We start from the raw sequence: 27,314 nt of genomic DNA on the forward strand, positions 1-27,314 counted from the left end.
TGCAATCAGCAGCAGCCAACTATTCAGAACAAAACAATGGTGACCACTGGAGATCACATAGTAATAATTTAAAAGAATTAATTTATATCACTGATTTTGAACAAGAGAACTAGATTTTGATAAATTATTTCCAAACCTATCATTTCATTTATTATACCCCATAAATCAATCTTCATAAAGTATTTTTTGAATAGAATTTTGAGATTTTCTTCTACATTTTTAAGCCTAATATCAAATCTTAAAATGTCAATGACACTGAATAAGAAAGCTACAAAATTAATAAACTTAAGATTATTCTATGCTGCAGTAAATCAATTTTGTGTAGGTATTAACCTGCTGGGTCTAAGAGAATTTAAACAATTACACCATTCTATATTTTATTCCTTGCTTTGTACATATGAAATGATTTCATGGCTTAAAATCAATATTCTTTAAACATTAACTTTAGGAAGGAATACCTAATTATTCTTTGTGCCAAAAGACTACACATAAATAAGTGTGCACACACAAACACATACATGCACATGCATTTGCATTTGTTACACAAAAGCCAGAGTGCCTAGACATCAAAATAAAGAGGTAACTAATTTTTCAGTTATCTGCAAAATATTTGCCTCAACTCAAGTTCTACCTATAAAAAAGGACCTTAAAATGACCAAATCAAAACATGAACTACATTACTCACTATTATGATTGAAAATTAAAAGTATGTTTTAACACATTAAATTTATCTACATTATAATGAAGATGCAGTATACAGTAGTACAGAATGTTCCCAATTCTGACTATCCACTAGAATCACCAGTGGTCTTCAAAATGTAGGTGCCCAAGACCATCCGGTATCATGTGAAACACCATCTCTATTCCTCAAGCTATTCTGCAACCAATGAAGAATCATCGCTGGAGGAGTGGATGAGAGAGCAGGCTCTGGAGCCAGACTGCCTACATCTTAATAGACCAGGGGAACATTACTAAAATTCTCACTTTCTTAAGCTACAAAAGCAGAGGATAACAGCACCACCAACAAAGGGATGTTGTCAGGATTAAATGAATCAATAAACGTAAATCTCTTAGAACAGTCGGAGTTCGATGAATGCTACTGTCACTGTTGTTATAATTATTAGTGTTATCATGAGTTGTTTGTAATCAAAGCCTTAGCAATTTTAAGTCACTTCTCTTTACTTACTTTTTGTAATTTCAGAACAGTTGAAATGTTGGTGTTTCAAAGTAACTAGTTTTCATCATGTTCTTCTACTCAAATAATATAAGAACTCTCATTCATTGCTGGTGGGAATGTAAGACAGTACAGCCACTTTGGAAAGTTTGGTAGTTTTTTAATAAAATTAAATATAGACATTTACTTAATAGTAACATGCCAATGCCAGTTTAAAATGTTAACAATGGGAGAAACTGCGTGAGAGGTATACTGGAACTGTGTACTATCTTTACAACTTTTCTGTGAATATAAATTGTTCTAAAATAAAAAGGTTATTAAATATTTTTTAAAAATTAAAGGAATAGGACTTTTACTTCCAGACATGATAAAATAACAGGGACTAGATTTACCCAACTGCTATAAGCAACAAGAAAACCGGATATAATATATGAAACAATTATTTTCAGATATTGACAACAGGAAACTTGGACTATGTTCCCTGAAAGAGAAACAAGTGAGGTGAGACACACCATGTCCCTAGCTTTCTGCCTAGAGGCAAATTGTGGACAGTGGTACAGGAATAGGATCCCAAACAGAGTATGGAAGTCTCACTGAGTTATGGAGACACATCTCAGAGTTCAGGGAACCTGAGGCAGCTGGAAGTTGTAGGGTAGAGTTTTGGAGGAGAGAGTGCTGAAAAAAAAAAAAGAAAAAAAAAATTTCAAATATTTAAGAGTAAAGGATCCTCTGACTCTTAGGTGAATTCTAAAATGACCCTAGGAAAAAAATAACTGAAAACCTATCAGCTGAATGGTCCCCAGAGCTCATACAGGGCTAGAAGGCATTCAAGTTCTGAGCAGCAAGGGTACCAAGTCCTTGTTGATCACCTGAAGCATTCAAATGAGATCCTAGAAAGGCTGTGCCTTGGTAATAGGGCTAAATTACCCCTAGAGTAGAGGTTACTTGAGACCTGTCCTAACAAGGCATAAAGACAAGCCTTGAAAGTATCAAACTAAACTGCAAATAACCGTATGCCAGAACAAAGCATAACAAAAAAAGAAGACAACAAAGTCTAGGCATTCAACAATGTAAAATTTGTAAGGTCCAGTGTCTAATCAAAAGTGTTAGATATACCAAGAATCAAGAAATCGTGACCATTAACCAGGATAAAAACCAGTCAATACAAACAGACCCAGTATCACAGAGAGATGGAATGAGCAAACAAGGACTAAAACATCTATAAGACTATATTTAGGTATTTAAATGAAAATCTGAACATCGTGAGAGAAATGTTTAGGTATAAAGAAGAACCAAATGGAACTTCTAGAGATCAAAAAAACAATAAAGTGAAAACTTCACTGGGTGGGATTAACAGCATATTAGACACTGAAGCAGAAAATATTACTGACCCTGAGACAGAGAAAACAATTTGTCCAAAGTGAAGCACAGAGAAGAAAAAATGACTGAAAAGAATTGAACAGAGTGTCAGTGATTATGGGACATTATTAAACAGTCTAACAAACATGTAACAGTCCCAGAGGTGGGGGCCAGAGATAGAGGTACAGAAATATCTGAAGACATAATGTCAAAAAATTTCCATATTTGATGAAAACTTCAAAAACACAAACCCAAGAGGCTCAATGAATACCAAGGAAAAGGAAAAAGAAAACCATAAGGTATATCAAAATCAAATCCTGAAAACCATTGTAAAAAAACAGAAATTCTTCAAAGTAGCCCAAGGAGAAAAGACACATTATATACAGAGGAACAAATATAAGAATGAGAGCAGACGTCTCTCTCCAGAAACGATGCAAGCCAGAAGACAAATCAACATCATGAAAATGCTAAAAGGAAAAAACAAAAAAAACCAAAACAAAACTGGCAACCAAGAATTCTAATTCCAGAAGACAAAAAAAAAAAAAAAAAAAAAAAAAATTAAAAACTCTGGAAATGAATGTAAAACAAAAAAAGTATAAGACTTTTAGAGAGAAAAAAAAAAACAACAACAGAGAAAAGCTTCAGGGCCTAGGACTAGACAAAGAGTTCTTAGACTTGACAACTAAAAACAGGATACATAAAAGAATAATGTTGGAGGACTCACATTTCTCAATTTCAAAACTTACCACAAAGCTACAATAATCAAGTCCGTGTGGTACTGGCAAAAAGACAGACAAATAAATCAATGGAATAGAATTGAGAACCCAAAAATATGCCCATGTGTCTATGGTCAACTGATTTTTGACAAAGGTGCCAAGACAATTCAATGGGAAAGAGTAGCCCTTTCAATAAATAGTGCTGAGATAACTGGATATCCACATGCAAAAACAGAAGTTAGACCTTTACATCACATCATATGCAAAAATTAACTCCAATGGATCAAAGACCTAAATGTAAGAGCTAAAACTATACAGCTCAAATAAAAAAACAGAGGCAAATTTTCATGACATTGGATTAGAAACAGTTTCTTAGATATGATACCAAAACACAAGCAACCAAATAAAAAATTATCAAGAAAGTGAAAGATTAATCACATAATAGGAGAAAACATTTGCAAATCATATATCTGGTAAGGATCTAGTATCCCAAATATATAAAGCACACTTACAACTCAACAATAAAAAGATAAATATCGTAAGTTTAAAATGGACAATGAATTTGAATAGACATTTCTAGAAAGAATGTATACAAATGGTCAATAAGCACATGAAAAGACATCATTAGTCATTAGAAAAATACAAATCAAAACTACAAAGAGATACTAATTCACACCTACTAGAATGACTATAATCAAAAGGATGGAAAATAACAAGTGTTGATGAGGATGTAGAGAAATTAGAATCCTCACATATTGTTGGTGGAACTGAAAATGATATAGCCTTTTTGGAAAACAATTTGGTAGCTCCTCAAAAGGTTAAACATAGAGTTACCATTGCAATTCCACTCGTAGGTACAAACCCCAGAGATTATATGTTCACAGATAAACTTCTCTATAAATATTCACAGTTGCATTAATTAGCATAGGCAAAAAGTGGAAACAACCCAAATGTCCATTGACTGAAGAATGGATAAACAAGATGTGGCATATCCATGCAATGGAATATTATTCAGCCATAAAAAAGGAATGAATTCTGAAGCATGCTACAACATAGATAACTTTGAAAACATGCTATGTTAAAGCAGTCAGACATAACAGGCCACATTTTGTAAAATTCCATTTATACGAACTGTCTAGAATAGGCATATCCATTGAAATAGAAAGCAGATTATTGGTCACCAAGAAGTTACTAGGGATTGGGGGAAGGAGAGAATGACTGCGAATGGGTTTCTTATGAGGTGATGATCACGTTCTGAAATTAGACAGTGGTAATGGCTGCTCAATCTTGTGAATATACTAAAAACCACTGAACTATACACCTTAAAAGGGTGAATTTTATGGTATGTGAATTATATCTCAATAAAAAAATGAAACGTGCAACTACCATATGACTCAGCAATTGCAGTCTTGGGCATTCATCTCAGAGAAATGAAAATTTACACAAAAACAAGTACATGAATGTTCGTAGCAGCTTTATTCATAATAGCTAAAAACTGCAAACAGCCAATATGTTCTTCAATAGGTGAATGGTTGAACAAACTGCATTACACCCATACCATGAAATATAACTCAGCAACAAAAAGGAACAACTTGATACATGCACGTATTGATACATGCAACAACTTGAATGGATTTCAAAAAAATTATGGTGAATGAAAAAAAGCCAGTCCCAAAAGGTTACATACTATATGATTCCATTTACATAACATTCTTAAAAGGACAAAATTATAGAGATAGAGAACAGACTGGTAGTTGCCAGAGTTTGGGGGACAAGGGGAGTATGATTATTAAAAGGGTAGCTCAAGCAATCCTTGTGCTGATGCAAGTGTTCTCTACCTTGACTGTGGTAGCAATGACACAAATTTACACGAGATAAAACTGCACAGAACTAAATACACAAACACAAATGAGTGCCCAGAAAATGATGAAAAATAAGTAAGATCAGTGGATCGTATCAATGTCAATTTCTTGGTGGTGATCTTATATTATACTTATGCAAGACGTGAACACTGTGGAAACTAGAGGGTACACAGGATGTTTGTTTATTTCTTACAATTACGTGTGAATCTACCATAATCTCTAAGTAAAAAGTTTAATTTTTTTAAAAAAGAGAAATTAAGACTTTTTTCAGGCAAACCAAATCTGAGAGAATAATATAGGAATTAATATAAACATTTTTCTCATTTTTTAATTTCTTTAAATTAATAATTTAAATTCAAAACTATAATAATGAATTTTGCCAGTTGTCAATTTAGTCTCTCAGTTCCAAGTCTACTTTCTACGCCATACTAGAGCTGGACTCTGTCAACGCTTCTCCTTTGTCAACTGGCCTAATGTTAGACTGTCAAAAGAGGGCACTGGAGTGACTTTGCCAGATAGCAGCAGGAAAGCACTTCCCTTCTGGGTCTAGTCCCCCTTCAATTTTTTATTCAGCACAGGAGCCAAGGCCAGTGGCACTCACCTCAGCAGCCCTCTTGGACAACCTCAAGCCACACTCTCTCAAAGCATGAACTCTTCACCCAGAAGTCACCTTTGTGGCATCTCTGGCTGCACCCTCAGGCCACACTCTCCCCATCTAGCAATGCACTTCTACAGACCAGCTTCAGCCAGCCTCAGGCAACTGTTTTACCACCCTGTGGCCACTTCTGCAGTAGCTCTGCCACATTCTCAGGAAACTGCTTCCCTATCAGCCAGGCTGATCTCGCAGACCAGCTCCAGACAATCAACACCCTCCCACAACAGTGAGCTAATATTACAGACCAACTCTGGCCTAAACCATCTGGCAAGTTTGCTCACCATCAGCAGGCTATACGTTCTTGTGACAGCCATATCTTCTTTAAAAGAGGTCTAAATCTCAGCATAGGGGTTGGGGCTCTCCTAAGTCTTTAGTTTCCTCATTGTCTACTCTCCCTCAGCCCAGAGGTAGTAGCTGCTTTTTTGTACTTACCAATTCTGAATACCATAGAGTCCTCTTAACTTCTTTTAGTAGTTAATATCATTTTACTGGTTAACAATTCTTTATATTTAAAAGAAATTCTCTGTTTAAATTGAGGGTATGCTTCCTATCTCCTAACTGAACCTTGACTAATATACATATCAGTGTGTGATATAGATAACACATGCAAACACATTCATGTAAAATATATGACAATAGCACAAGGGATGGGAGGGAGGAACTGGAAGTATTGATGTAAGGTTCTTATATTACATGTGAAGTGGTATGACATTATGTGAAAGTAGATTGTAATAGGTTAAAGATGCATAATATATACCTTACAACACTGAAATGACGTCAAGTTAATAAGCCAATGGTGGTAGTAAAATGGAATTCTAAATAACACTAAAATAAATTTAAAAGAAGGAAAGAAAAGAGGAAAAAATAAAGGAGAGTTGGGACAAACAGAAAACAAATTGTAAAATGGTGGACTTAAACTCAATCATATCAGTAATTACATTAAACATAAATGGTCTAAACACTACAGTTAAACAGCCCAGATTGTCAGACTGGTCAAAAATCAAAGAACCAACTAATGTTGACTACAAGAGACTCACCTGCATTATAAAGACATAGACAGGTTAAAATAAAAGAATGCAAGTCCCAATTCCAGTAGAGCAGAATAAACTCCTATTGGAATGGTCCTCTGACCCGTTTAATCTTCTGAGAGGTAACAACTACAATAATAAAGAACATATGGAACCATAAAAGACCCCAAATAGCCAAAGCAATCTTGAGATAGAAGAACAAAGATGGAGGCATCATGTTCCCTAACTTCAAACTATATTACAAAACTATAGTAATCAAAACAGTATGGTATTGGCATAAAAACAGACACAGAGATCAATGAAAAAGAACAGAGAGCCAAGAATTAAACCCATGAATATATGGTCAATTAATTTACGACAAAGGAGCAAGAATATACAAGGGGGAAAGGACAGTCTCTTCAATAAATGGTGTATACTATCAGTATACATATATATGTTTTGCATGTAGACAGCCATATGGAAAAGAATGAAACTAGACCATTATCTTACATCATACACAAAAATTAACTCAAAATAGATTAAAGACTTGAATGTAAGACCTGAAACCATAAAACTCCTAGAAGAAAACATAGGCAGAAAGCTCCTTGCCACTGGTCTTGACAATGATTTTTTGGATTTCACATAGAAAGCAAAGGCAACAAAAGCAAAAATAAACAAGTGGGACTACATCAAACTAAAAAGCTTCTGCACAACAAAGAAAACCATCAACAAAATGAATAGGCAACATATCCAATGGGAAAAAATATTTGCAAAGCCTATATCTGAAAAAGGGTTAATATCAAAAATATATAAAGAACTCATACAACTCAACAGCAAAAAAAACCCCATCTGATTAAAAAATGGGCAGAGCATCTGAACAGACATTTTTCCAAAGAAGACATACAGTTGGCCAACAGGTACATGAAAAGGCACTCAACATCACTAATCAGGGAAATGCAAATCAAAACCACAATGAGATATCACTTCACACCTGTTAAAATGGCTATTATCAAAAAGACAAGAAATAACAAGTGTTGGCAAGGATGTGGAGAAAAGGGAACCCTTGTGAACTGTTAGTAGGAATGTAAACTGCTGTAGCCGCTATGGAAAAGAGTATGGAGGTTCTTCAAAAACTAAAACCAGAAGTACCATATGATCCAGCAATACCACTTCTGGGTATTTATCTGAAGAAAATAAAAACACTAACTCAAAAAGATATACGTGCCACCATGTTCACTGCAGCATTATTTACAATAGTCAAGATACGGAAACAACCTAAATGTCCATTGACAGATGAATGGATAAAGAAAATATGGTATATACATACATACACACATACACAACGAAATATTATTCAGCCATTAAAAAAAAAAAAAGGAGGGGGTCGGCCCGGTGGCGCAAGTGGTTAAGTGCGCGCGCTCCGCTGCGGCGGCCCGGGGTTCGCTGGTTCGGATCCCGGGCGCGCACCGACGCACTGCTTGGTAAGCCATGCTGTGGCGGCGTCCCATATAAAGTGGAGGAAGATAGGCACAGATGTTAGCCTAGGGCCGCCTTCCTCAGCAAAAAAAAGTGGAGGATTGGCTGATGTTAGCTCAGGGCTGATCTCCTCACAAAAAAAAAAAAAAAAGGAAATCTTGCCATTTGCAACAAAATGGACGGACCTTGAGGTCCATTACGCTAAGTGAAATAAGTCAGACAGAGAAAGATAAATACCATATGATCTCACTTACAGGTGGAATCTGAAAAAAAAAACAAAACAAACAAAAAAATGAACTCACAGATACAGAGAACAGACTGGTGGTTGCCAGAGGTGGGGGTGGGCAAAACGGGTGAAGGGGCTCAAGAGGTACAAACTTCCAGTTATAAAATACATAAGCCATGGGGATGTAAGGTACAGTGTGGTAACTGTAGTTAATAATACCATATGGCATATTGAAAGTTGCTAAGAGAGTAAATCTTAAAAGTTCTCATTACTAGAAAAAAAAATTTTGTAACTATATATGGTGATGGATATTAACTAGACTTATTGTGGTGATCATTTCACAAAATATACAAATATTGAATCATTATGCTGTACACCTGAAACTAATATAATGTTATATGTCAATTATACCTCAATTAAAAAAACACACACACACTCACACACACACAGACAAAACTACCCTAAAGCACTGCAGAGTAAACAAAAACAAGCCAATTCCGGAGGAGAGGAAACACTTAGAAGAAGGAATGGCACTGAGTGAGTTTGAGTTTTCTCTTTTTTTTTTAAAACAGCATTTAGTCTAAGGCAGTATACAGACAGTTACCACACAAAGTGGCTAAAATTCTGATAGAAAATTGCAGTCTTGCTAGCCTAAAGAATGGGAGGAGAGAGTTCAGGACAGCCATGGCCAGTTACAAGTAAAGTGAGAATATCAGGAAAAAAAGAGCCATGGAGGGGGCACCCCAAATTCTACATATAAACTTTGCCTAAATCAATGGCTGACCCTGGAACCAAGCATATGTGGAAGAAACCACAGCTAAAGACAAAAGAACTGGACTGAGATTTCAGCTGCCCTCCAAGAGACAACTTATTGTTTGAGTCAAAAGAGGTAAATTACTTGCTAAAACAAAAATATCAACACTCTTTGAAGGGATATAACAGATTCCAGTCTCCAAGACATAACTTCTCAATTGTCAGAATATAATGTAAAATTACTCAACATGAAAATTCAAGAAAATGTGATCCATTGTCAACAACAATGGACAGCAATCTCAAGATAACCTAGATGCTGGATTCAGCAGACAAGAATATTTTTATGTAGTTGTTATAACTTTGCATAGTGATCTAAAGTAAAATATGCCTCTAGTGACAAGACAGAAAATCTCAGCAGAGAAACAAAAGGTAAAAAAAAAAAGAAAGAAAATTCCAGAACTGAAAAATGTACTGGATAAAGCTGAATCACAGAATGAATATGACAAAGGAAAAAGTCAATGAACTTGAAGACAGATGAATGTAAATGATTCAATCTAAAGTTCAGAGAGAAAAAGAGATTAAAGGAAACATGAATAGCACCTCGGAGGTATGTAGGACAACATCAACAGGTCTAACATATGTGTAAATGGAGTCCAAGAAGGAGAGAGGGAATGCAGCATAAAATATATTTGAAGAAATAATGGTTGACAGTGTCCCCAAATTGGTAAAAGACATAAATTCAGAGATTCAAGTTGCTCAACAAACTCCAAGATAAATACAAAGAAAATCCTGGCAAGGCACATCATAGTTAAATTGCTGAAAACCAAAGATAAAATCTTGAAAGAAGCCAGAAAAAAATGATATATTACATACATGTGGAAAGGGATTAAAACCCCACTGACTGCTTATGAGAATCTATGGAGAGCAGAAGACAATCAAAAATACTTTTAAAGGGCTCAAAGAAAAAACCGTGGAGCCAGAATTCAATAACCATTGTATACATAAATCAGTTTGGAGTATTATGCTACATTCTTCTTTATCTTCATGATTGTTTCACTTTTTTGCCTGAAGGGCCCAAGGATTTCTTCTTTAAAGTCTGAAAAAGCCTTTGAAAAAAACTCCACACTGATTACTAATAAAAATTCTTCAGAAACTGGGAATGAATAGTGTGGTAGGTAGCCTCTATGATGTTCCCAATTGAACTCCACTACCCGGCATCCAGGCCCTTATGTAACAGCCTCCCCTCGAGTGTGGGCTGGACCTAGTGACTTGCTTCTAATGAACAAGACAGGGCAAAAGTGATGGGATGTCACTTCCATGATTAGATTAGAAAGAGACTGTGGCTCCTGTCTTGCATACCCTCTCCTGCTCTTTTGCTTTCTTGCTTTGACGGAAGCCAGCTGCCATGTTGTGAGCTACACTATAGAGGGGCCAAACGGCAAGGAGCTAAGAAAATCCTCTGGCTAATAGCCAGCAAGGAACTAAGGCCTTCAGTACAACAACCTGCAAGGAATTGAATCCTGCTAACAACCACATGAGTAACCATAGAAGAGGATCCTTTTTCAATTGAGCCTTCAGGTAAGACAGCAGCCCTGGGCAACAACCTTATTGCAGTCTTGAGAGAGATACTGAAGCCAAGGCACCCAGCTAAGCCAAGCCCAGATTCTAGAACTTCAGAAAATACGAGATAATAAGTGTTTATTCTTTTAAGCACTTCTACGTTTTAAACCACTACATTTTGAGGTAATTTGTTAAGCAGCAACAGATAATTAATGCAGATGGATATTTACTTAACACAATAGAACACATATACCTTAATTGTAAAGCCAGCATCTTTCTTAATGGGGCAACTCTAGAGGCATTCACACTAAGGTCAATAGAGAAGACCAGGATGCCCACCATCTGAAGTACAATTTCACATTGTTATGGAGGGACTAGCCAATGTACTTAGACTAGAGAAAACAAAGGCATAAGATTCGGAAAAGAAGAAATAATGAATAAAATAAAGAATCGGTATTTTCAGACAGGAGAGTATACTTGGAAAATCCTGGAGAATCTGTGATAAAACAATACAAGATTTTAGCAAGGTAGGAGGATATGAAGTTAACATGCAAAAATCAATAGTGCTCATACATACAAAAAATAACCAGTTAGAAGTATAACAGATAAAGTTCATTAACAACAGCAAGGAAAAAAGATTAAATATTTAGGAGTAAACTTTAGGAATGGTCAAAACCTATACAAAGAAAACTTGAAAGCATTCTACTAAGGACACAAAAGTAGACCTAAGACAATGTTAAGACATCCTTGTTCTTGGAAATACACATTGAAGTATTTAGGGGTAAAGAGCCACGATGTATGTAACTTACTCTCAAAAGCTTCAGAAAAAATAAATACACGTATACCTATGTATAAAGAGAAGGAAAGCAAAAATCTAATAAAGCAAATAGGGTAGAACATCACCAAAGATGCTTAAACTGAATCTAATCAAGAGGAAACAGTCAAACAAATCCAGTAATCTACTTTAAAAAGACATATTTTTTTGAAAATGGGGATAATTTAAATATGAACTGCATATTAGATGATTATTGAATGAATATTACTTTTCTTAGGTGTGATAATGATACTTAATTATGTGCAAGAATGTCCTTATTCTTGGAAGATACATGCTTAAGTATTTAGGGGTAAACGTAACGTCTGTAATTTGGGGGCTGCGGTGGCGACAAGGGAGAGAGTAGGAGAGAGAAGGTAGGAGAGGGAAGGAGAGAAGGCAAATATGGAAAAATGCTAACAACTGGTTAAATTTAGTGAAGGGTTAGCTTTACCTCCTGAAAATCACACCAACTAATAAAGATAACAAGAAATAGCAATGCAAACTCCTCCTTCCACAAAATTAGGAGGCAGCCGGAAAGAAAGGGAACTACAAGATATCTAAATTTCTTATCTTCCTTAGTGGTCAATAGATACTTAAAGTTGATGCACTAAAAAACAAAGGTGTAAACATATTATGTAGCATTATGCAGGTAATCATCAAAAGAACTAAAACAAATAAAGTGTGGAGGATGCAGGGAAGGAGGCTTTTACTCTATATTTTAAATCTTTTATACTGTCTGACTGTTTATATCAAGTATCACAGGTAATACTAGTAACAATAATAATAATAAATTTTCCCAATTCCATGGACTATCCAGAAGGATTCTGTGACAAAGATGCTGCACCCAGGAAAAATGTATCTTTCATCTTCTTCACTACCTTGAGGTAAGATATTTAAAACATAAATTTAAAGGATAAAATACTTTAAAACACTATTGGGTTTAGCAGAACCACAGGTCTACCTACATAAGCACCATAATCATATCAAAAAATAATAAGTTAACATATTAAAATTATATTTCCTATTATTTCAAATAACTTATAATTATTTTCATTCTTGATTTTTAAAAAATTTGAATAAACACACTCACAGTTCCACAAGGTTTGGAAGCTTCTGAGCAAGGTTTTCTGGCTGAAAATTAAAAACTCAGAATTAAATTTTATTTTTGAAAAATTTATAAACATTTCTAAACAGCTTAAACACAAAGTACTATCTTTTTGAGGGGTGTTAAAATTTTGTGAAAATAATAAATCAGCGAATCTGGGTTTATGCTTACACAGACAATACTACAATTTAAATTTATAAATTTGAACACTTAAAATCAATGTCTCTTGGAGAAACCAGAAACCTCATATTCCACGGCCATGGAAGAAATGAAAATGTTTCAACAGACACAGACAGAGGGAATAGCGCCATGTGACACCAGAGACCGAGATTGGAGTGATGCAGCTGCCAAGCTAAGGGTACTACTGGCAATCCCCAGAAGCCAGGAGAAAGGAACAGATTCTCCCTCAGAGCCCCAAGAAGCAGCCAACCCTGTCCTCACCTTGATTTTGGACTTCTGGCCTCCAGAACTGTTAGAGAATAAATTTCTGTTGTTTTAAGCCATGTAGCCTGTGTAATTTGTTACAGTAGCCCTAGGAAACTAAGACTCCCCTACCCCAAACTCCCAAACCATGCTCCTCAGGATAGAGTAAGGGAAATCCCCAGGGGCCAGAAACCAAGACCTAACTAAGCTCAGGATAAACAGAGTAAACTGGAGCTCAGCTGGTCGAGGGGAGTGTCAGATCTGGCCACAGGTCACAAGTCTGGAGTCAGCATATGGGTGTGGCAGGGGTAGAAACTGGCCCTTGGAAGAAGAGGAAAGGAGATGGTCCTAGGTCCCTTATGCAGAGTCAGAGCCCTGGAAGGACCGCCCCTTCCATGAAAAGAATCCTAGAAAAATTCCCCCCACATTGAAAGCAGGCTTCTCTCTGCTGGCTGCAATGGGTAGGAGGAAATGCCTCCTGTAAATAACTGAAAGCCAGCCTGCATCTCTCCTTCTTTCTCCCTCCCTCCCTCCCCCCGCCCGCCTCCCTGTCCCTCTGTCTCTCTCTCTGTCTCTCTCTCTCTCTCACACACACACACACACACACACACACGCACACGCACACGCAAGATAGGAGCTGTTAAGACTGAAGGAGCACACTGAGTCAGGAATAATTTTTTTTAATTCTAATTCAAACATAGTGTAAGGTAAGCTAGATATCAATAACAAAGAATCAGGAATGGCTTTTTAGAAGAAATTAGGTCTGACTTAAGTCCTGAAAGACAAATACAAATTATCAGAGGTTTGCCATGGAGCAGGGAAAAAGGATAGTTCTGGTTAGCTTTCTAGGCACAGGAAGCAACATATGAAAAGGCAGGAGAGAGCTGTCTTCGGGAAATTGCAAATACAATCTGTTCTGCTGTAACTCTGTAACAGCAGTCCTGAAGAAATCTTACATTTTCAAAAATCCGCTTATAAAAAAATTGTTAACAGAAAAACAAGTGTTGGGGACTAAAAAGTTTTAGATTTGTAACAAAGTAATTTTTCATATAGAAGCTTGTAACAGTGATTATCATGAGGAAAAAGACTAGGATAGTTATTCTGCATCTAATTTTATATCATTTGAATTTTTAACAATGAGCATATGTGTCTTTTATAATTAAAAAAAGTTAAAATTAAAAATGTGATATGCATGGCATAAACTGCTACATAATTGAGTAATCAGTCATATTATATGCAATTTGGGTTCTAAATACTCAATAAGAGAAATGTCATTAGTTTGGTATGTCTGGGCCATAGGGTATAAAGGTGTATAATGATTTTGCAGAGAGCGGAAAGAAACAGATCATTGACGGTTTATATTTTATACTGAAGAAAAAATTTTTTTTTTAATCCTGAACACAATGGAAATCCACTGTTTTATTTGAAACAAGGAAATGACATTATTAATTTCCTGTTGGCATACTGATGTATTTCAATACTCATTAACAGTACCCTAAGCTGTTTACATACATATATATCCTTGCCCTTTTATGATAACCAAACAGCACTGAATAGGAATACTGTTATGAAGTCAATGAAATATTTATTGAGTACCCGCTTTTGATAAAACCACTTGTATTTAGTTTTCAAATGCTGAAAGCTGTGATTCTTTTTTTCCTCCATGTTTTGATATCGATATATGCAACAAAGCCCTTCATGACAAGTCTTTCCTCAGATGTTACTCTCCAATCTGTCCAAATCCTCAAAATGTTTCTTTTAGTGTTGGTATCTCCCCAGGAAGGAGAATATACACTTCCTAGACCCTCATCTAGTTTTACCTACTACAATATCAATATCATATCCGGCTAACTCACAGGACCCGTGGTCATTCTTTCCAGATGTCTACTTGGCTCCGTCAGACAGCATTCTAATGCTTCCATGACCAACTAGTTAGCTCATTTGAGCTATATAGCTACACACACAATTAAGCACCAAATAACGTTTCTGCTGCCAATAGTGCATCACTACATCTTTATTAATGAGGAAGTACATTGTGTTTTTATTTAAAAATAAGTACACTGACCTTGAGAAAACTGCAGTTCATTAGAATACTAGGTAATAAAACAAAACGAAACACTTATTAGTATCTGCCCCCAAAAGCCTGGCAAATAGGCAGCCCATTGCATAGGCTGTGGCTGACACCTACTGGTGTTCTATAATATTATTTTCTGCTTTCTATTAGCACATTTTTAGCAATGTAGCTAAATAATGTAAGGGAAACACTATACATTTTAAATTTGCTACGTCCATAGTTTATGTAAAGTGACTAAAAGATTGGACAACTATACATTAAGGTCAAAATTTTTGTTACTCTCTGGGTAACTAGGCTCTAATGCTGGATTATAGATGCCAAACTAGTTTATCTTGATCCATAAAACTTACGGTTTACTAAGTTTTAAAATGTTTTTAAGATCCCGATAGATAAAAGTAATAATCTTAAAGTACCTTTTCAAACTGTCATTACTATTATTTCCTTCTCTTTTTTCACAATTTTGACAAACAAAAGTTTTAATAGATAAATAACCTATACCAAAATTTCTTGAGTATATATGCTTCGTACTAAACTACTTGAAAACTGTTTTCTAAATTAAGCCAAAATTCTCTTCATTAAATCTCACATTATCACTTAGCTAAACAATTTTTCTTTACAAATAATGTAAAAGTAAACTCCAGCAAGCACAGTTAATATAAAATTTATCTTTTGGATTGATGCTTTACCATATCCTTCTAAGAAAAACTTTCAACCCCTTTAAATAGGAATAAAATTGTGTATCTTAGAACAAATACAGTCACATGCTGCATAATGACACTTTGGTCAACGACAGACTGCATATACGACAGTGGTCCCATAAGATTAGTACCATATAGCCTAGGTGTGTAGTAAGCTATATACCACGTAGGTTTGTGTGAGTACACTCTACGATGTACATACAACAACAAAATCGCCTAACGATGCATTTCTCAGAACATATCCCCACTGTTAACCAACACATGACTGTACTTCAAATACTTTGCAAACATGTTCAGTGATATTCTCTGGTAGGCAGTGTGTACCACCTACTTCCTCTTCTTTTCCTTCTGGACACCTGGTAGGACTGCGCTTCTCTCTTCAAGCTGAGCATGGCTAGGTGACTTGCTTGGTTAGTGAAATTACGTCAAAATGGAGGCCTTAAAGAGCTTGAGTACAAAAGGTCCACAGTGACCTTCAGATGATGGAAGCTTTGCCAGCCTTCGGCCCTGAGTGAGGAACTTGAGTCCCCAAGCAATCTGAGAGAATAATGCAGTGTGAGCAAGAAATAATTGTGCTGTTATAAACCACTAGATTCAGTGTTCAGCAACATTATTTGCTTATCTGCTTCATCCTGACCTCTAACAACACATTTCAAAGAAGTTATATGTTAAATACATTCCGGTTCTTATACCAGTTATAAAAAGTAGAATGAAGTTGGACCTCTACTTCACATCATTTACAAAAATTAACTAAAAATGGATCAAAAACTTAAATATAAGAGCTAAAACTATAAAACTCATAGAAGAAAATATAGGGACAAATCATGATCATGAATTTGGCAATGGATTAATAGATATGACACTGAAAACATGAGCAACAACAGAAAACACAGATAAATTGAAGTTCATCAAAATTTAAAACTTTTGTGCATCACAGGACATTATAAGAAAGCGAAAAGACAACGTATAGACTAGGAGAAAATATGTGTAAATCGTGTATCTAATAAGAGTCTAGCATCCAGAATATAAAGAACTCTTACAACTCAATTAACAAGAAAACAACCCAACTAAAAAATACGCAAACGGCTTGAACAGACATTCTCTAAAGAAGATATACACGGGCCGGCCCAGTGGCGCAAGCAGTTAAGTGTGCGCACTCCACTGCGGCGGCCCGGGGTTCGCTGGTTTGGATCCCGGGCACGCACCAATGCACCACTTGGCAAGCCATGCTGTGGCGGCATCCCATATAAAGTGGAGGAAGATGGGCACGGATGTTAGCCCAGGGCCAGTCTTCCTCAGCAAAAAAAAAAAAAAAAAAGAAAGAAAAAGAAAAAGAGGAGGATTGGCAGATGTTAGCACAGGGCTGATCTTCCTCACAAAAAAAAAAAAAAAGAAGATATATAAATGGCCAAACAAGCACATGAAAAGATGCTCAACATCATTAGCATTAGGGAAATGCAAATCAAAACCACTTCAAAACTATCAGAATGGCTATAATTAAAAAATTTTAAAAAAAAGAAAATAAATATTTGCAAGGATGTGTAGATACTAGAACCTTTGTACATTGCTGGCAGTAACATAAAATGGTTCAGCCACTGTAGAAAGCAGTTAGGCAGTTCCTCAAAAAGTTAAACATAAAATTGTGACTCCACAATTCCATCTCCATGTATATACCCAAAATAATTAAAACAGGTACTCAACCATGTACGTGTACCCCCATGTTCATATTCACAATAGCCAAAAAAGGTGGAAACAGCCCAAATGTCCATCAGTGGATGAATGGATAAACAAATTGTGGTACACACATACAACGGAATCTTACCAAGCCATAAAAAAGAATGAAGGATTGATACATGCTACAACTTGGATGATCCTTAAGAACAGTTTGCTAAGTGAAAAGAAGCCAGGCACAAAAGGTCACATATTGTATGATCCCATTTATATGAAATAGCCAAAACAGATAAATCCATAGAGACAGAACACAGACTGGTGGTTGCTAGGGCTGGGGTATGGAGGAGAATGGGGAGAAATTGCTTAATGGGTAAGGAGTTTTATTTTGGAGTGATGGAAATGTTTGTAACTAGATAGGAGTGGTGGTTGCACAGCATTGTGAATGTACTAAATGCTACCTAATTGTTCACTTTAAAACAGTTAATTTTATGCTATGTAAATTTCACCTCAATAAATTTTTTAATTTTTTTTTAGTTTAAAAAAAGTTAATGAAATTTTGGTACTGAAGGAAAAAAGCACTTCATTCACAAACCATGAAACACACTCAACAAGCTTTCTAGTTGGATCAATAATTCGATGTCATTGCTTCTGGGGAAGCACACAGCATGAGTTAAATACTGTGTCTTTATGGGAACAACTAAGGTAGATCTCTTTTTACCAGCGATACTAACCCACTCCTCCTCCAGTATTTCTCAACCTTTTAATATATATTATGGAGCAGTATTTCTCAACAGAGGAATCAGAAACTCTAGCAGGCTAATGGGAACAGAGAGGGAGAACCAGCACCACCTTTCCTCTTCCGCAGTAGCATAAAGGCCCTCCAGAGACCTAGCTACGATTTGCTCCCCAATGTCCTTTATCATTTACTCCTTTGTCTCTTGGATCACTTCCCATTAATTACTCATTTTCCTCTTTTTAAATTTCTCTCCAAATAAACTTTAAGCAGCCTAAAAAAGCATGAGTCTTGTCTTAAACACGTGTCATATTTCCTTGGTGTTTCCTGGAGATAGAAAGAAACAGCAGATGCTCAACACTTTAATCTACCAACATCAAATCTCTGACGGTTAAGTTCAGTTCTTCTGAAATGAGTGACACAAAGCAATGTTACTACCTATGGTTTTCATTTGAATTATCCTAGAAAGCTTGACACATTTTGGCGGGGGGTCGGGGGAGCGGAGGTGCCAGAGAAAGAGACAATAAGAAATGTGTTTGAAAGCACTAACAGCCCACTAATCCCTCTTGCTAAGAGAAGATCACTCCTAGCAAGGGCTATGCAATCACTGATTGTCAAGTAATGCCAAAAGTTTACACACGTTTTGCTAGCTGCCACTGACATGCTGTTTCCCAGTAAAAATGTAAATGACTATGCTGTGTAAATAATGGCTAATCTATTCATAAACAATATAAAAAGGATAATCTAAAACATGTCAGTGTTTTAAAGGAAAATGTAAATTTTCATTATTTGGATATGCAAGTACAACATCTTTAGTTCTTTAATGGTTCTAAAAGAAAAGCAATGAAAAAACTGCAGCAAATACCCAAATTTCTTGGAGTATCTCCACCAAAATAATCACAGGTATTTTATATTCCAAGTTCATTAAAATAAAATTTTCCATTGGAAAAAAAATTTTCCATTGGGAATTCACTGAATACAAGTATTACAAATATTAAAACAAAGCCACTTCAAAAGGGAGGGAAAAGGAGGAAGAATGAGAGAAAGAAAATTTTCAAAATGTGGACAAGTTCTTTTGCTTCTAAAGTTGTCTTTGAGATGCCTAAAAAGAACCCTGAGAGAATTTTTCTTTACTGCTTTGCATTATGATTATGCAGCATTAACATACAGTGGCAGTTTAACTTTCACGATAAAAATGAATTGACATAGTTGATTATAACGTATTATTTTCTTTTTTTCAATCAAACACACCACTGGCCCAACAGAACTTTCTGCAACGATGGAAATATTCTCTATCTGCACTTTCCAATAAGGTGGTCACTGGCCACTTGTGGCTATTAAGCACTTAAAATGCGGTTACTGTGAACAAGGAATTGAAATTTTAATATTATTTCATTATAATTTAATTTAAACATTAATAGCCACATGTGACTGGTAGCTATCACATTAATGCAGAATTTATATCTTTATACTCCCTACCAATTTTTCACTTAAACTCAACTCTTTTAGATGTAAAACAAAAAAGAACAATTACTTAACTGTATGAACAACAAATTTTTGACATTATTTTTCTTAGACATGATGAAGTATTTGTTTAGCATTTATAGAAGCTGAAACTGTCATCTTAAAACATGTAAATAAAAAAATTTTAAGTATGCAAAGATGCAAATGTTTTATTGCCAAAAATATAAAAAAAAACTTGACATATTTTTTACTTAGCAAAAACTCTTACAGAAAATATGCTCAAAATTAAAAATACTGTATATCCAGTATATTTACAAAACTGAAATATGTATCTGAATTGTGATAAAAATTTGATTACCAAGATTTTACAAAAGAAGGAAAACAAACATTAAAAATCACTGAAATGCCTCTTGAAGTATTAATCTTAAAAATATTTCTTTAAAAATGACAGCTACATAAATATCATAAATAAGAGTTGAAGATTAAAATTATTTGCCCCTACCTACTTTCTATTTTTTATTTTAAAAAATCTATTTAGGGGCCAGCCCAGTAGCATAGTGGTTAAGTTCACACGCTCCACTTTGGCGGCCCAGGGTTCGCAGGTTCGGATCCCGGGTGCAAACTTTTGTGCCGCTCATCAAGCCATGCTGTGGTGGTGGCCCATATACAAAAAAGAGGAAGATGGGCACAGGTGTTAGCACAGGGCCCATCTTCCTCAGCAAAAAGAGGAAGACTGACAACAGACCTTAGCTCAGGGCCAATCTTCCTCACCAAAAAAAAAAAAAAATCTATTTGATATGCATTCAATAAGTTGATTTCATAAATGGAATTTTCAAAGCAACAGAAAAATACACACAAAAAAGAATACTAAACACTTATTCCCATAAAGCCAGATCAACCACTTAAAATTATATCTAGCCTGAATAATTCTATAAGCTTATGACATAATTGTTTGTTTATTTGGAGGGGGAGCATGTTCCAAGCTCAATGTATGATATTTCAAGTGCCTTACTTACATATTATGTATATTTGTTGACTGATTTGATGGGGCTAACACTTAGAAACTAGTGTCTCACTTTGGTGCGCAGGTATCAAATTTTAGTACAGTGAATGCTTGAAAATGAATTTAAAATTGTGGAAACATATACATAGCAATGGCTTTTAAGCCTTCTTGCAAAAAGAATCCTTCAACTGCACAACGATATGGTCTGGTATAAGAGCAAGACCCCTCTCCCCGCCACCTCTTTTTAAACTTTCCCTCCTAACTCCCCAGGCAGAAACTATGAATCACATAGAGTAGGTTAAATCAGGCTCCCTGTATTTTCTTTAAGAAAGTATAGTATGATACATGTTTTACAAATATTTCTATTAAGAAAAGTTAGACTTTTACTCAAAATAAAACTCAGAGGCAACTAGGAAAATTCACTTAACGTGGAACACCTCATTGCTCCACAGTGGATAAACGTGGTTAAATCTAACTAAATGGTGCTAGGCTAGAAGTAGGTCATCAATAAACACTTGCAGAACTAAAATGAAAGCAAGATTGACTGAACTACCAATTAGGAGACCTGGTTTTTGCTCTAACTGACCATAAAAGTGACCTTAGGCCAATCTGTTATCTTCCAAGCTTACTTTCCTCAAAAAGAAAAATCGCCTAAATTATCTGTCAAGCTACTTTCAGCTTTGAAATTCTGTGATTCAATAAATAGAAGTAAATGATAGGTGAGGTGTTCATTTTCCAAATAGTTTACTACTTGACAAGGAGCCACTGTCAATCAACCAGTAACGATGAGGGGGAAAACTACTAAATCTGAAAATTCAATAGGAAAAGCAGCTCTGATTTGTAACAAAACTCATACTTCTCCTGCACATGTGTATTACTGAGATGGGATACACTCATAATGAATATTTTGTAGGACTATACCACAGTCTACACATAAGCACTAAAACACAAACAGAGCATCAGAATGCTTTACTATTTGACATTGTCACCCATTTCCACACATTCGATTTAAGAAATAACTAAGATGCTTTTATGCAGAGCTAGTTCGAGAACAGAGCAATCACTGTGATTATGGAAGCCCTGCACCCTAGCAGCAGTTGAAGCTGCAAGGGTTTATCAGACTAGGGAAAAACAAGAAACCCCTTGTGCTGGAATTCAAAATGAACCAAACAAACAAAAACAGAAATTAATTCCCTCTCCCTATTTCTTCTGCCACACTTAATTGCATGAAGCTCTTTTTACTATCTCCTTAACTTACTGTTTTTCTCGTGAAGGTGTTCCCATGTTCGTTTGATCCAGATCCTGTCCTACCAAATTCAAAGGGGGCGGAGGGCATAGCTGCGTGACCCCCAGTTATCAACCCTTTCACCCTCAACCCAGCCACCAGCAGCAATGAGCGATCGACATCAATTCAGCATAAACATAGGCATCACCATCATTGTAAATCAAAATATTTAGACTCATTGATTAATAAAATTTGAGAGCTGGATAAGATCATAGTGGTACTATATTCCAACAACCTTATTTTAATTATAACAATAATAAATATTTATTGAAAAGAATATAAACCAAACTTAATAGTAGAACCTTTCCCTTTTACTATAAATACTTAAGTAAGGCTTTCTGTTTCTTCCAGCTCCCATCCCCACTCTCACGCCCCCCACCCCATCCACAGCTATAATCACTATAAAATTTGGTGCACACCCTTTTTCATGCCTTAGTTTATTTGTCTATTAGGTAGGGATAATAACAGCGCCTACCTCAAAGGACTGTCTTGAGGATTCAGTAAGTTAATACACGTAAATCACTTAAAACAGCACCTGGCACTTAGTAAAGATTCAAATGATGTTAGCTGCTATCCGATTTTAACCAACCTCATATTGACGAACATTTAGGTTTCACAATTTTTCATCATATACAATGCTGTGATGAACATCCTTGCTCGCCTGACTTTTTTTTCTGTTGGGTAAATTCATGCAAGTAAAAATGCTGATTCAAACATACGCTCATGTAAAATTTTGCTAGATGAGGTCCAACCACCCACCAAAAACACTGAGTCAATTTCCTCTCCCTCTAACAATGTGTGAGAGTATCTTCTCAATCTTTTCAACACTGGGCATTAATAATCTACAACACTAGGTATTAATCTTTTCCAATCTATTAGGCAAGGATGATCAGTGTTCTATCATTTCTTCTATTGGAAGTTACACATCTTTTTGTGTTTTGACTATCTGTATTCTTTTACGATTTGCCTGTTCATGTTTGACAGGGAAGGTCAGGAATGTTTTCTCTTGGGCCAACAGGAAAGAAAAAAACATTTATGCCTCACCTCCCACCCCAATTCAGCAACATGTGATTGACAGACCTCTTCTTCCCTTCAGTCTCAGTAGGATATCATTTTTAAGTTAAGTTCTCTTTTGTTGCATAGATTAATTGCTTAATCAGGATCCATCTGCTCTTACTGCTTAGCTATAAGCCAAACTCCCCTCTTTCATTAAAATTTAGATGCCTCTTTCTTGTCCTTTCATATTTATAAATAAAATTGGCAACTGGTGAGAGGTCCATCAGTATTTGGGTAGGGGAGGCCTCCTGTCTACTGCCCTCATTAAGAGAAGAAGTTGGCAGGTCCATTAAACGATTTTGCTTCCAGGGTGAGATTTTTTTTTCCCTCCAAGTCTCTTGTGGCCTTTTCTTTTATAAATGAAGGAACTGAGGTCCAAAGAGGTTAAGCACACACAACCTGGGTCTGTTACCTGCTAGTACTAAGTTTGGCTACCAAACAATTAAACAGCTCCTTCCTGGGACTGCAGCCCTCAACAGCTTTCACTGCTAATTCCCTCCCTTGATGAACTTCCAGGTTAGGAGGAAGACTTGGTGATTGCTGCTTCCAAGCTATATTCCTTCTCCAACTCTTACAAAGACCCAGCCACCGGTGAGGGGGTTGGGGGGGAAATCAGGGTAGGCTCCACCTCAGCCTCCTCCCCCCTGCACACTCATATACTGTTATCATCTGAAACTTCTTAATGAGGAAAATCTCTCCCTACAACCACATATACCATTCCCCCAGACGGCTTACTCAAGCAGGCCCTGTACAACAATTCTTCAACATCAATGGGTCCTTTAGCCCCTCTCCATTCTCCCTCTTCATTCACTCCTCCTTTCCTGCTTTGCCTCCAATTCAGCTCAGATTCCATCTGCCATCATTTTAATCACTCTTGCCAAAATCCTAAACCTCCTCAGTCCCTCTGTACCTGTATTGTATCCACCTGGCAAAAACCTAACCCTGCATAAATGCAGCAGGCCACCTTCTTCATACCTCAGACCGCTGAGTACTACAGGAGAAAATCCCCTAAACAAGCAGATGGTTCCACCATAAGCTTAGCCACCAACTGCTTGCTGAATAATGCCAAAGATTCTACTACCTTTTCCTAGCCAAACTGCCATGCCACTCTTCACAACAATAATTTCAAACCCGCAGTCTCCACGAATCTTCACTCCCCAAGCAGCTGGCTTTGCCTGGTAAAGTCATCAGAGAAGAACTCCCTCATCTGCCTCTCTCCCTCGCAATCTGTATCTTTGCACCCATCCTCCCTTTCCTTCTCATGTTACAATGGAAGAAGGGATACTATTTCCAAGGTCAATTCTTCTACATGTACTCTGGAGCCCAACCCCTCCTACCTTCTTAGGAATCTCGGACTTCTCAACATTCCCTTTTTCTGTATCTTCAACTCCTCTCTAATGGAGATTTCCCATCAGCATTTACACAGGCTCAACTCTTTCCTCTTAGAAACGAGAGAAGAGGAAAAGAGGAAAGAGAAAAGGCGAGAGAAGAAAAAAATTTCCTTTGTTGTCAAGACCACTCCAAATATGCCCCTCCTTCCATATCACAACCAAACTTGAAGATTCATCTACCTTGCTATCTATTTTTCTTATCTCCGTCTCACCACTTAACCGATGAAACTTGGATTCTACACTCCAAAGTTTCTACCCCCTGAACACAGTCACCGGCAGCTTGTCACTAAAGTCCTTGGACAAATACTTAGTAGATGTCTAAGCACCAATCACTCCTTAAAACACTCTCTCCCTCTGGCCTCCATAATATCAAACTCCTGGTTCTCCTTCTGCCTCTCTGACAGCTGCTCCTCATCTTCTTACACCCAAATTTTAAATGTAGAAATTTAAATTTAAAGAAATTTCTTTCTCAGTTTCTAAGCAATTCCATTCTTGCTCTTGGCTTCTATTATCATCAACATACCACAGATTCCCACATTTATATATATCTAGCTCAGAACTCTCAGGAGTCCTGAGAAGACTTTTACTCTCCCAAACCTGTTCCACCTCTAATATTCCCTAACTCAGTAAACCACAGTTACTCAAACTTGAAATTTGGAAGTCACATTATTAATCAGGACTTCTAAGTTTCAAAGAAAAAGAGAAAAAAAACCACTTCAAACTAGTTTCAGCAAAAAGGAGGAGGAGGAGGAAAAAAAATATATTAACTCAAGTAATTACCATATAATAGGCACTCCATAAATATGTGTTAAATGAATGAATGATGAATAAATAAATGAATGGGGAAAAATCCAGGGATAAATCTAATTCCAGAGATGCTGGATCCAGGTATTCAAATGTCATCAGGAAGCCTTCTCTCTTTAACACCCAGATCCGCTCTCTTCTCTGCTTGCTTCATGCTCAGGTAGGCTCCAAGATGGCCACCAGCAGCTTCAGGTTTATATTCCATCAATTTAACAACTCACTGGAGTGTGCCTTTTCCCCAAAGTCCCAGTTAAAGTCTCTAGGCTGGGCTAACCACTGTGGCCAGGAGAAGGGAATACACGCTTTTTACCACCTGAAATCTCTTCTCCACCTCTATTGCCACCACCCTTGTCTACCTGCCTTCTTAATATCTCCACTTGAGTGTCTTCACTAGCTAAGAAAAAGCCCTTAACATGTGCAAGATTTTGTGTGGCCTGGCCCCTACCAGCCTCTTCAGCTATCCATTTCACTCTCTATGCTCCAGCTACAATGGACCAATCTTCATTTCTCTGATCATGCCTGCTGACTCCAATGTCGGGGCCTTTGCCTATGCTTTTCCCTCTGTCTGTAAAGTTCTTTATTAATGCCTACTCATCCTTCCAGTCTCAGCTTAATATCACTTCCTCAGGGACACTCTCCCTGATCCCTAGAGAAGATTAAATAATCCATGTTACAGACCAAACCAGCAGTCTGTCCTTATCAAGAGTCTTGTGATTACTGTTTAACATCTGTCTTCCCTGCCAGAATAGAGGCCCCATAAAGGCAAGGCTTACATCTGTCTTGTTCATCATCATGGATCCTAGCATAGCAACTGGTACACTTAGGTACTCCTCAAATATATGTGAAATAAACGAGTGAACGGCATGCTATGGTAGTCAGCTTAAAATCCATCTACTTGATTTTGTTTAAAACGATAAATCAAGATAAAGTGAGGCAATCAATGAAATAAACTTACTAAATTTACAAAATTCTTATCCAGAAAAGATCTCAAAGAATAATATCTAAAGTTGTAAGCTTGTTAGTCCCATGTGCAAAAAATATTCAGTAGCTCTACATTGCCTATAGAATATAGTTCTAACACCTTAGGAACTATTTAAAGATTTAAGAATCAACATGACCCTGGCCCCAACCTAGAATTTTCATCTCAGCTTTATTTCCTGCTCTTTCCTCTCCCAAAATCTTTGCTAAATTAGTGGTTTTCTATTCCATTCTGTAGTTTCCTAGAGAGTCCATATAGTTCCCTGGAAGGGAAGGAGATGTAGATTGAACAAGTCTCCCACCTATCGCCTCCCCTAAACAAAAATAGCTTCAGTTGTATCTATTTTACTTATGGAACTTTTTGAATAAATAGTTCTGCTAAATTGGGTTTGAAAACATTTACTAGATCTGCACAGCCCAGCCATGTGAGGTTTTGTATAGAGAGCACCAATACAGAAAGCAAACAGAAGGAGAGCTGTCCTGGCTGAAGTGGAGACACTCAACTGCTCGGTCTTCCCCTTCCACCTCCCCATAATTCCCCACCTAGGTCCTGCTCAGGTACCCTGAGGCTCTGAAGAACACATAAAACAACTGCTCTAGGCAAAATAGGCACCTAGACTTGTCCCTGGAAATTTCTGCCATTGAGTCTTAAGTCTTAGTTCATATTTTTTTCTTCAGCTTGGGACGTCAACAAACTAAAATTCCATGAAAAGAAGAATTTATTCCATGGCAGTGCCTTGAAGAATACTGGGTACACACTAAGAACTCAATAAATACATGCTGAATGAATGATACTTTTCCTCCTGAGCTTCTGTCACAGTCATTCTTCAGTGTCAATGCAAATAGCATCATCTTTAAAAAATCTTCCACAATCCTGCTACACAGAATTAAATTATGTGTCCTACAAATGTTAGGCAGTAGGCCAGACACTGGGGATACAGAACTTAAGACAGAGTCCCTGCCCTTGAAGGATCTCATTCTGGAACTCTTATATCTATACTATAGTCCTTATGCTAATCTACCTGAT

At 36.6% G+C, this 27,314-nt stretch overlaps 1 protein-coding gene across 6 annotated transcripts in view; it reads right to left on the reverse strand.

Annotated features, from left to right (window-relative positions):
• Nucleotides 1–27,314, reverse strand: part of LRRC28 (leucine rich repeat containing 28) — a 158,786-nt gene that overhangs the window by 117,808 nt on the left and 13,664 nt on the right. For 5 of the 6 annotated variants that reach the window (XM_058542352.1, XM_058542348.1, XM_058542349.1 and 2 more), the window contains one exon: nucleotides 12,693–12,733. In XM_058542352.1, coding sequence (XP_058398335.1) covers nucleotides 12,693–12,733 — 41 coding nt within the window. Of the gene's footprint in view, nucleotides 1–12,692; nucleotides 12,734–15,195; nucleotides 15,224–27,314 lie in introns of all 6 variants that reach the window. The other variant, XM_058542351.1, reaches the window with a different exon arrangement.

Source organism: Diceros bicornis, chromosome 5 (genome assembly GCF_020826845.1).
Source record: "Diceros bicornis minor isolate mBicDic1 chromosome 5, mDicBic1.mat.cur, whole genome shotgun sequence".
In the NCBI taxonomy this organism is placed as follows: Eukaryota; Metazoa; Chordata; class Mammalia; order Perissodactyla; family Rhinocerotidae; genus Diceros; species Diceros bicornis.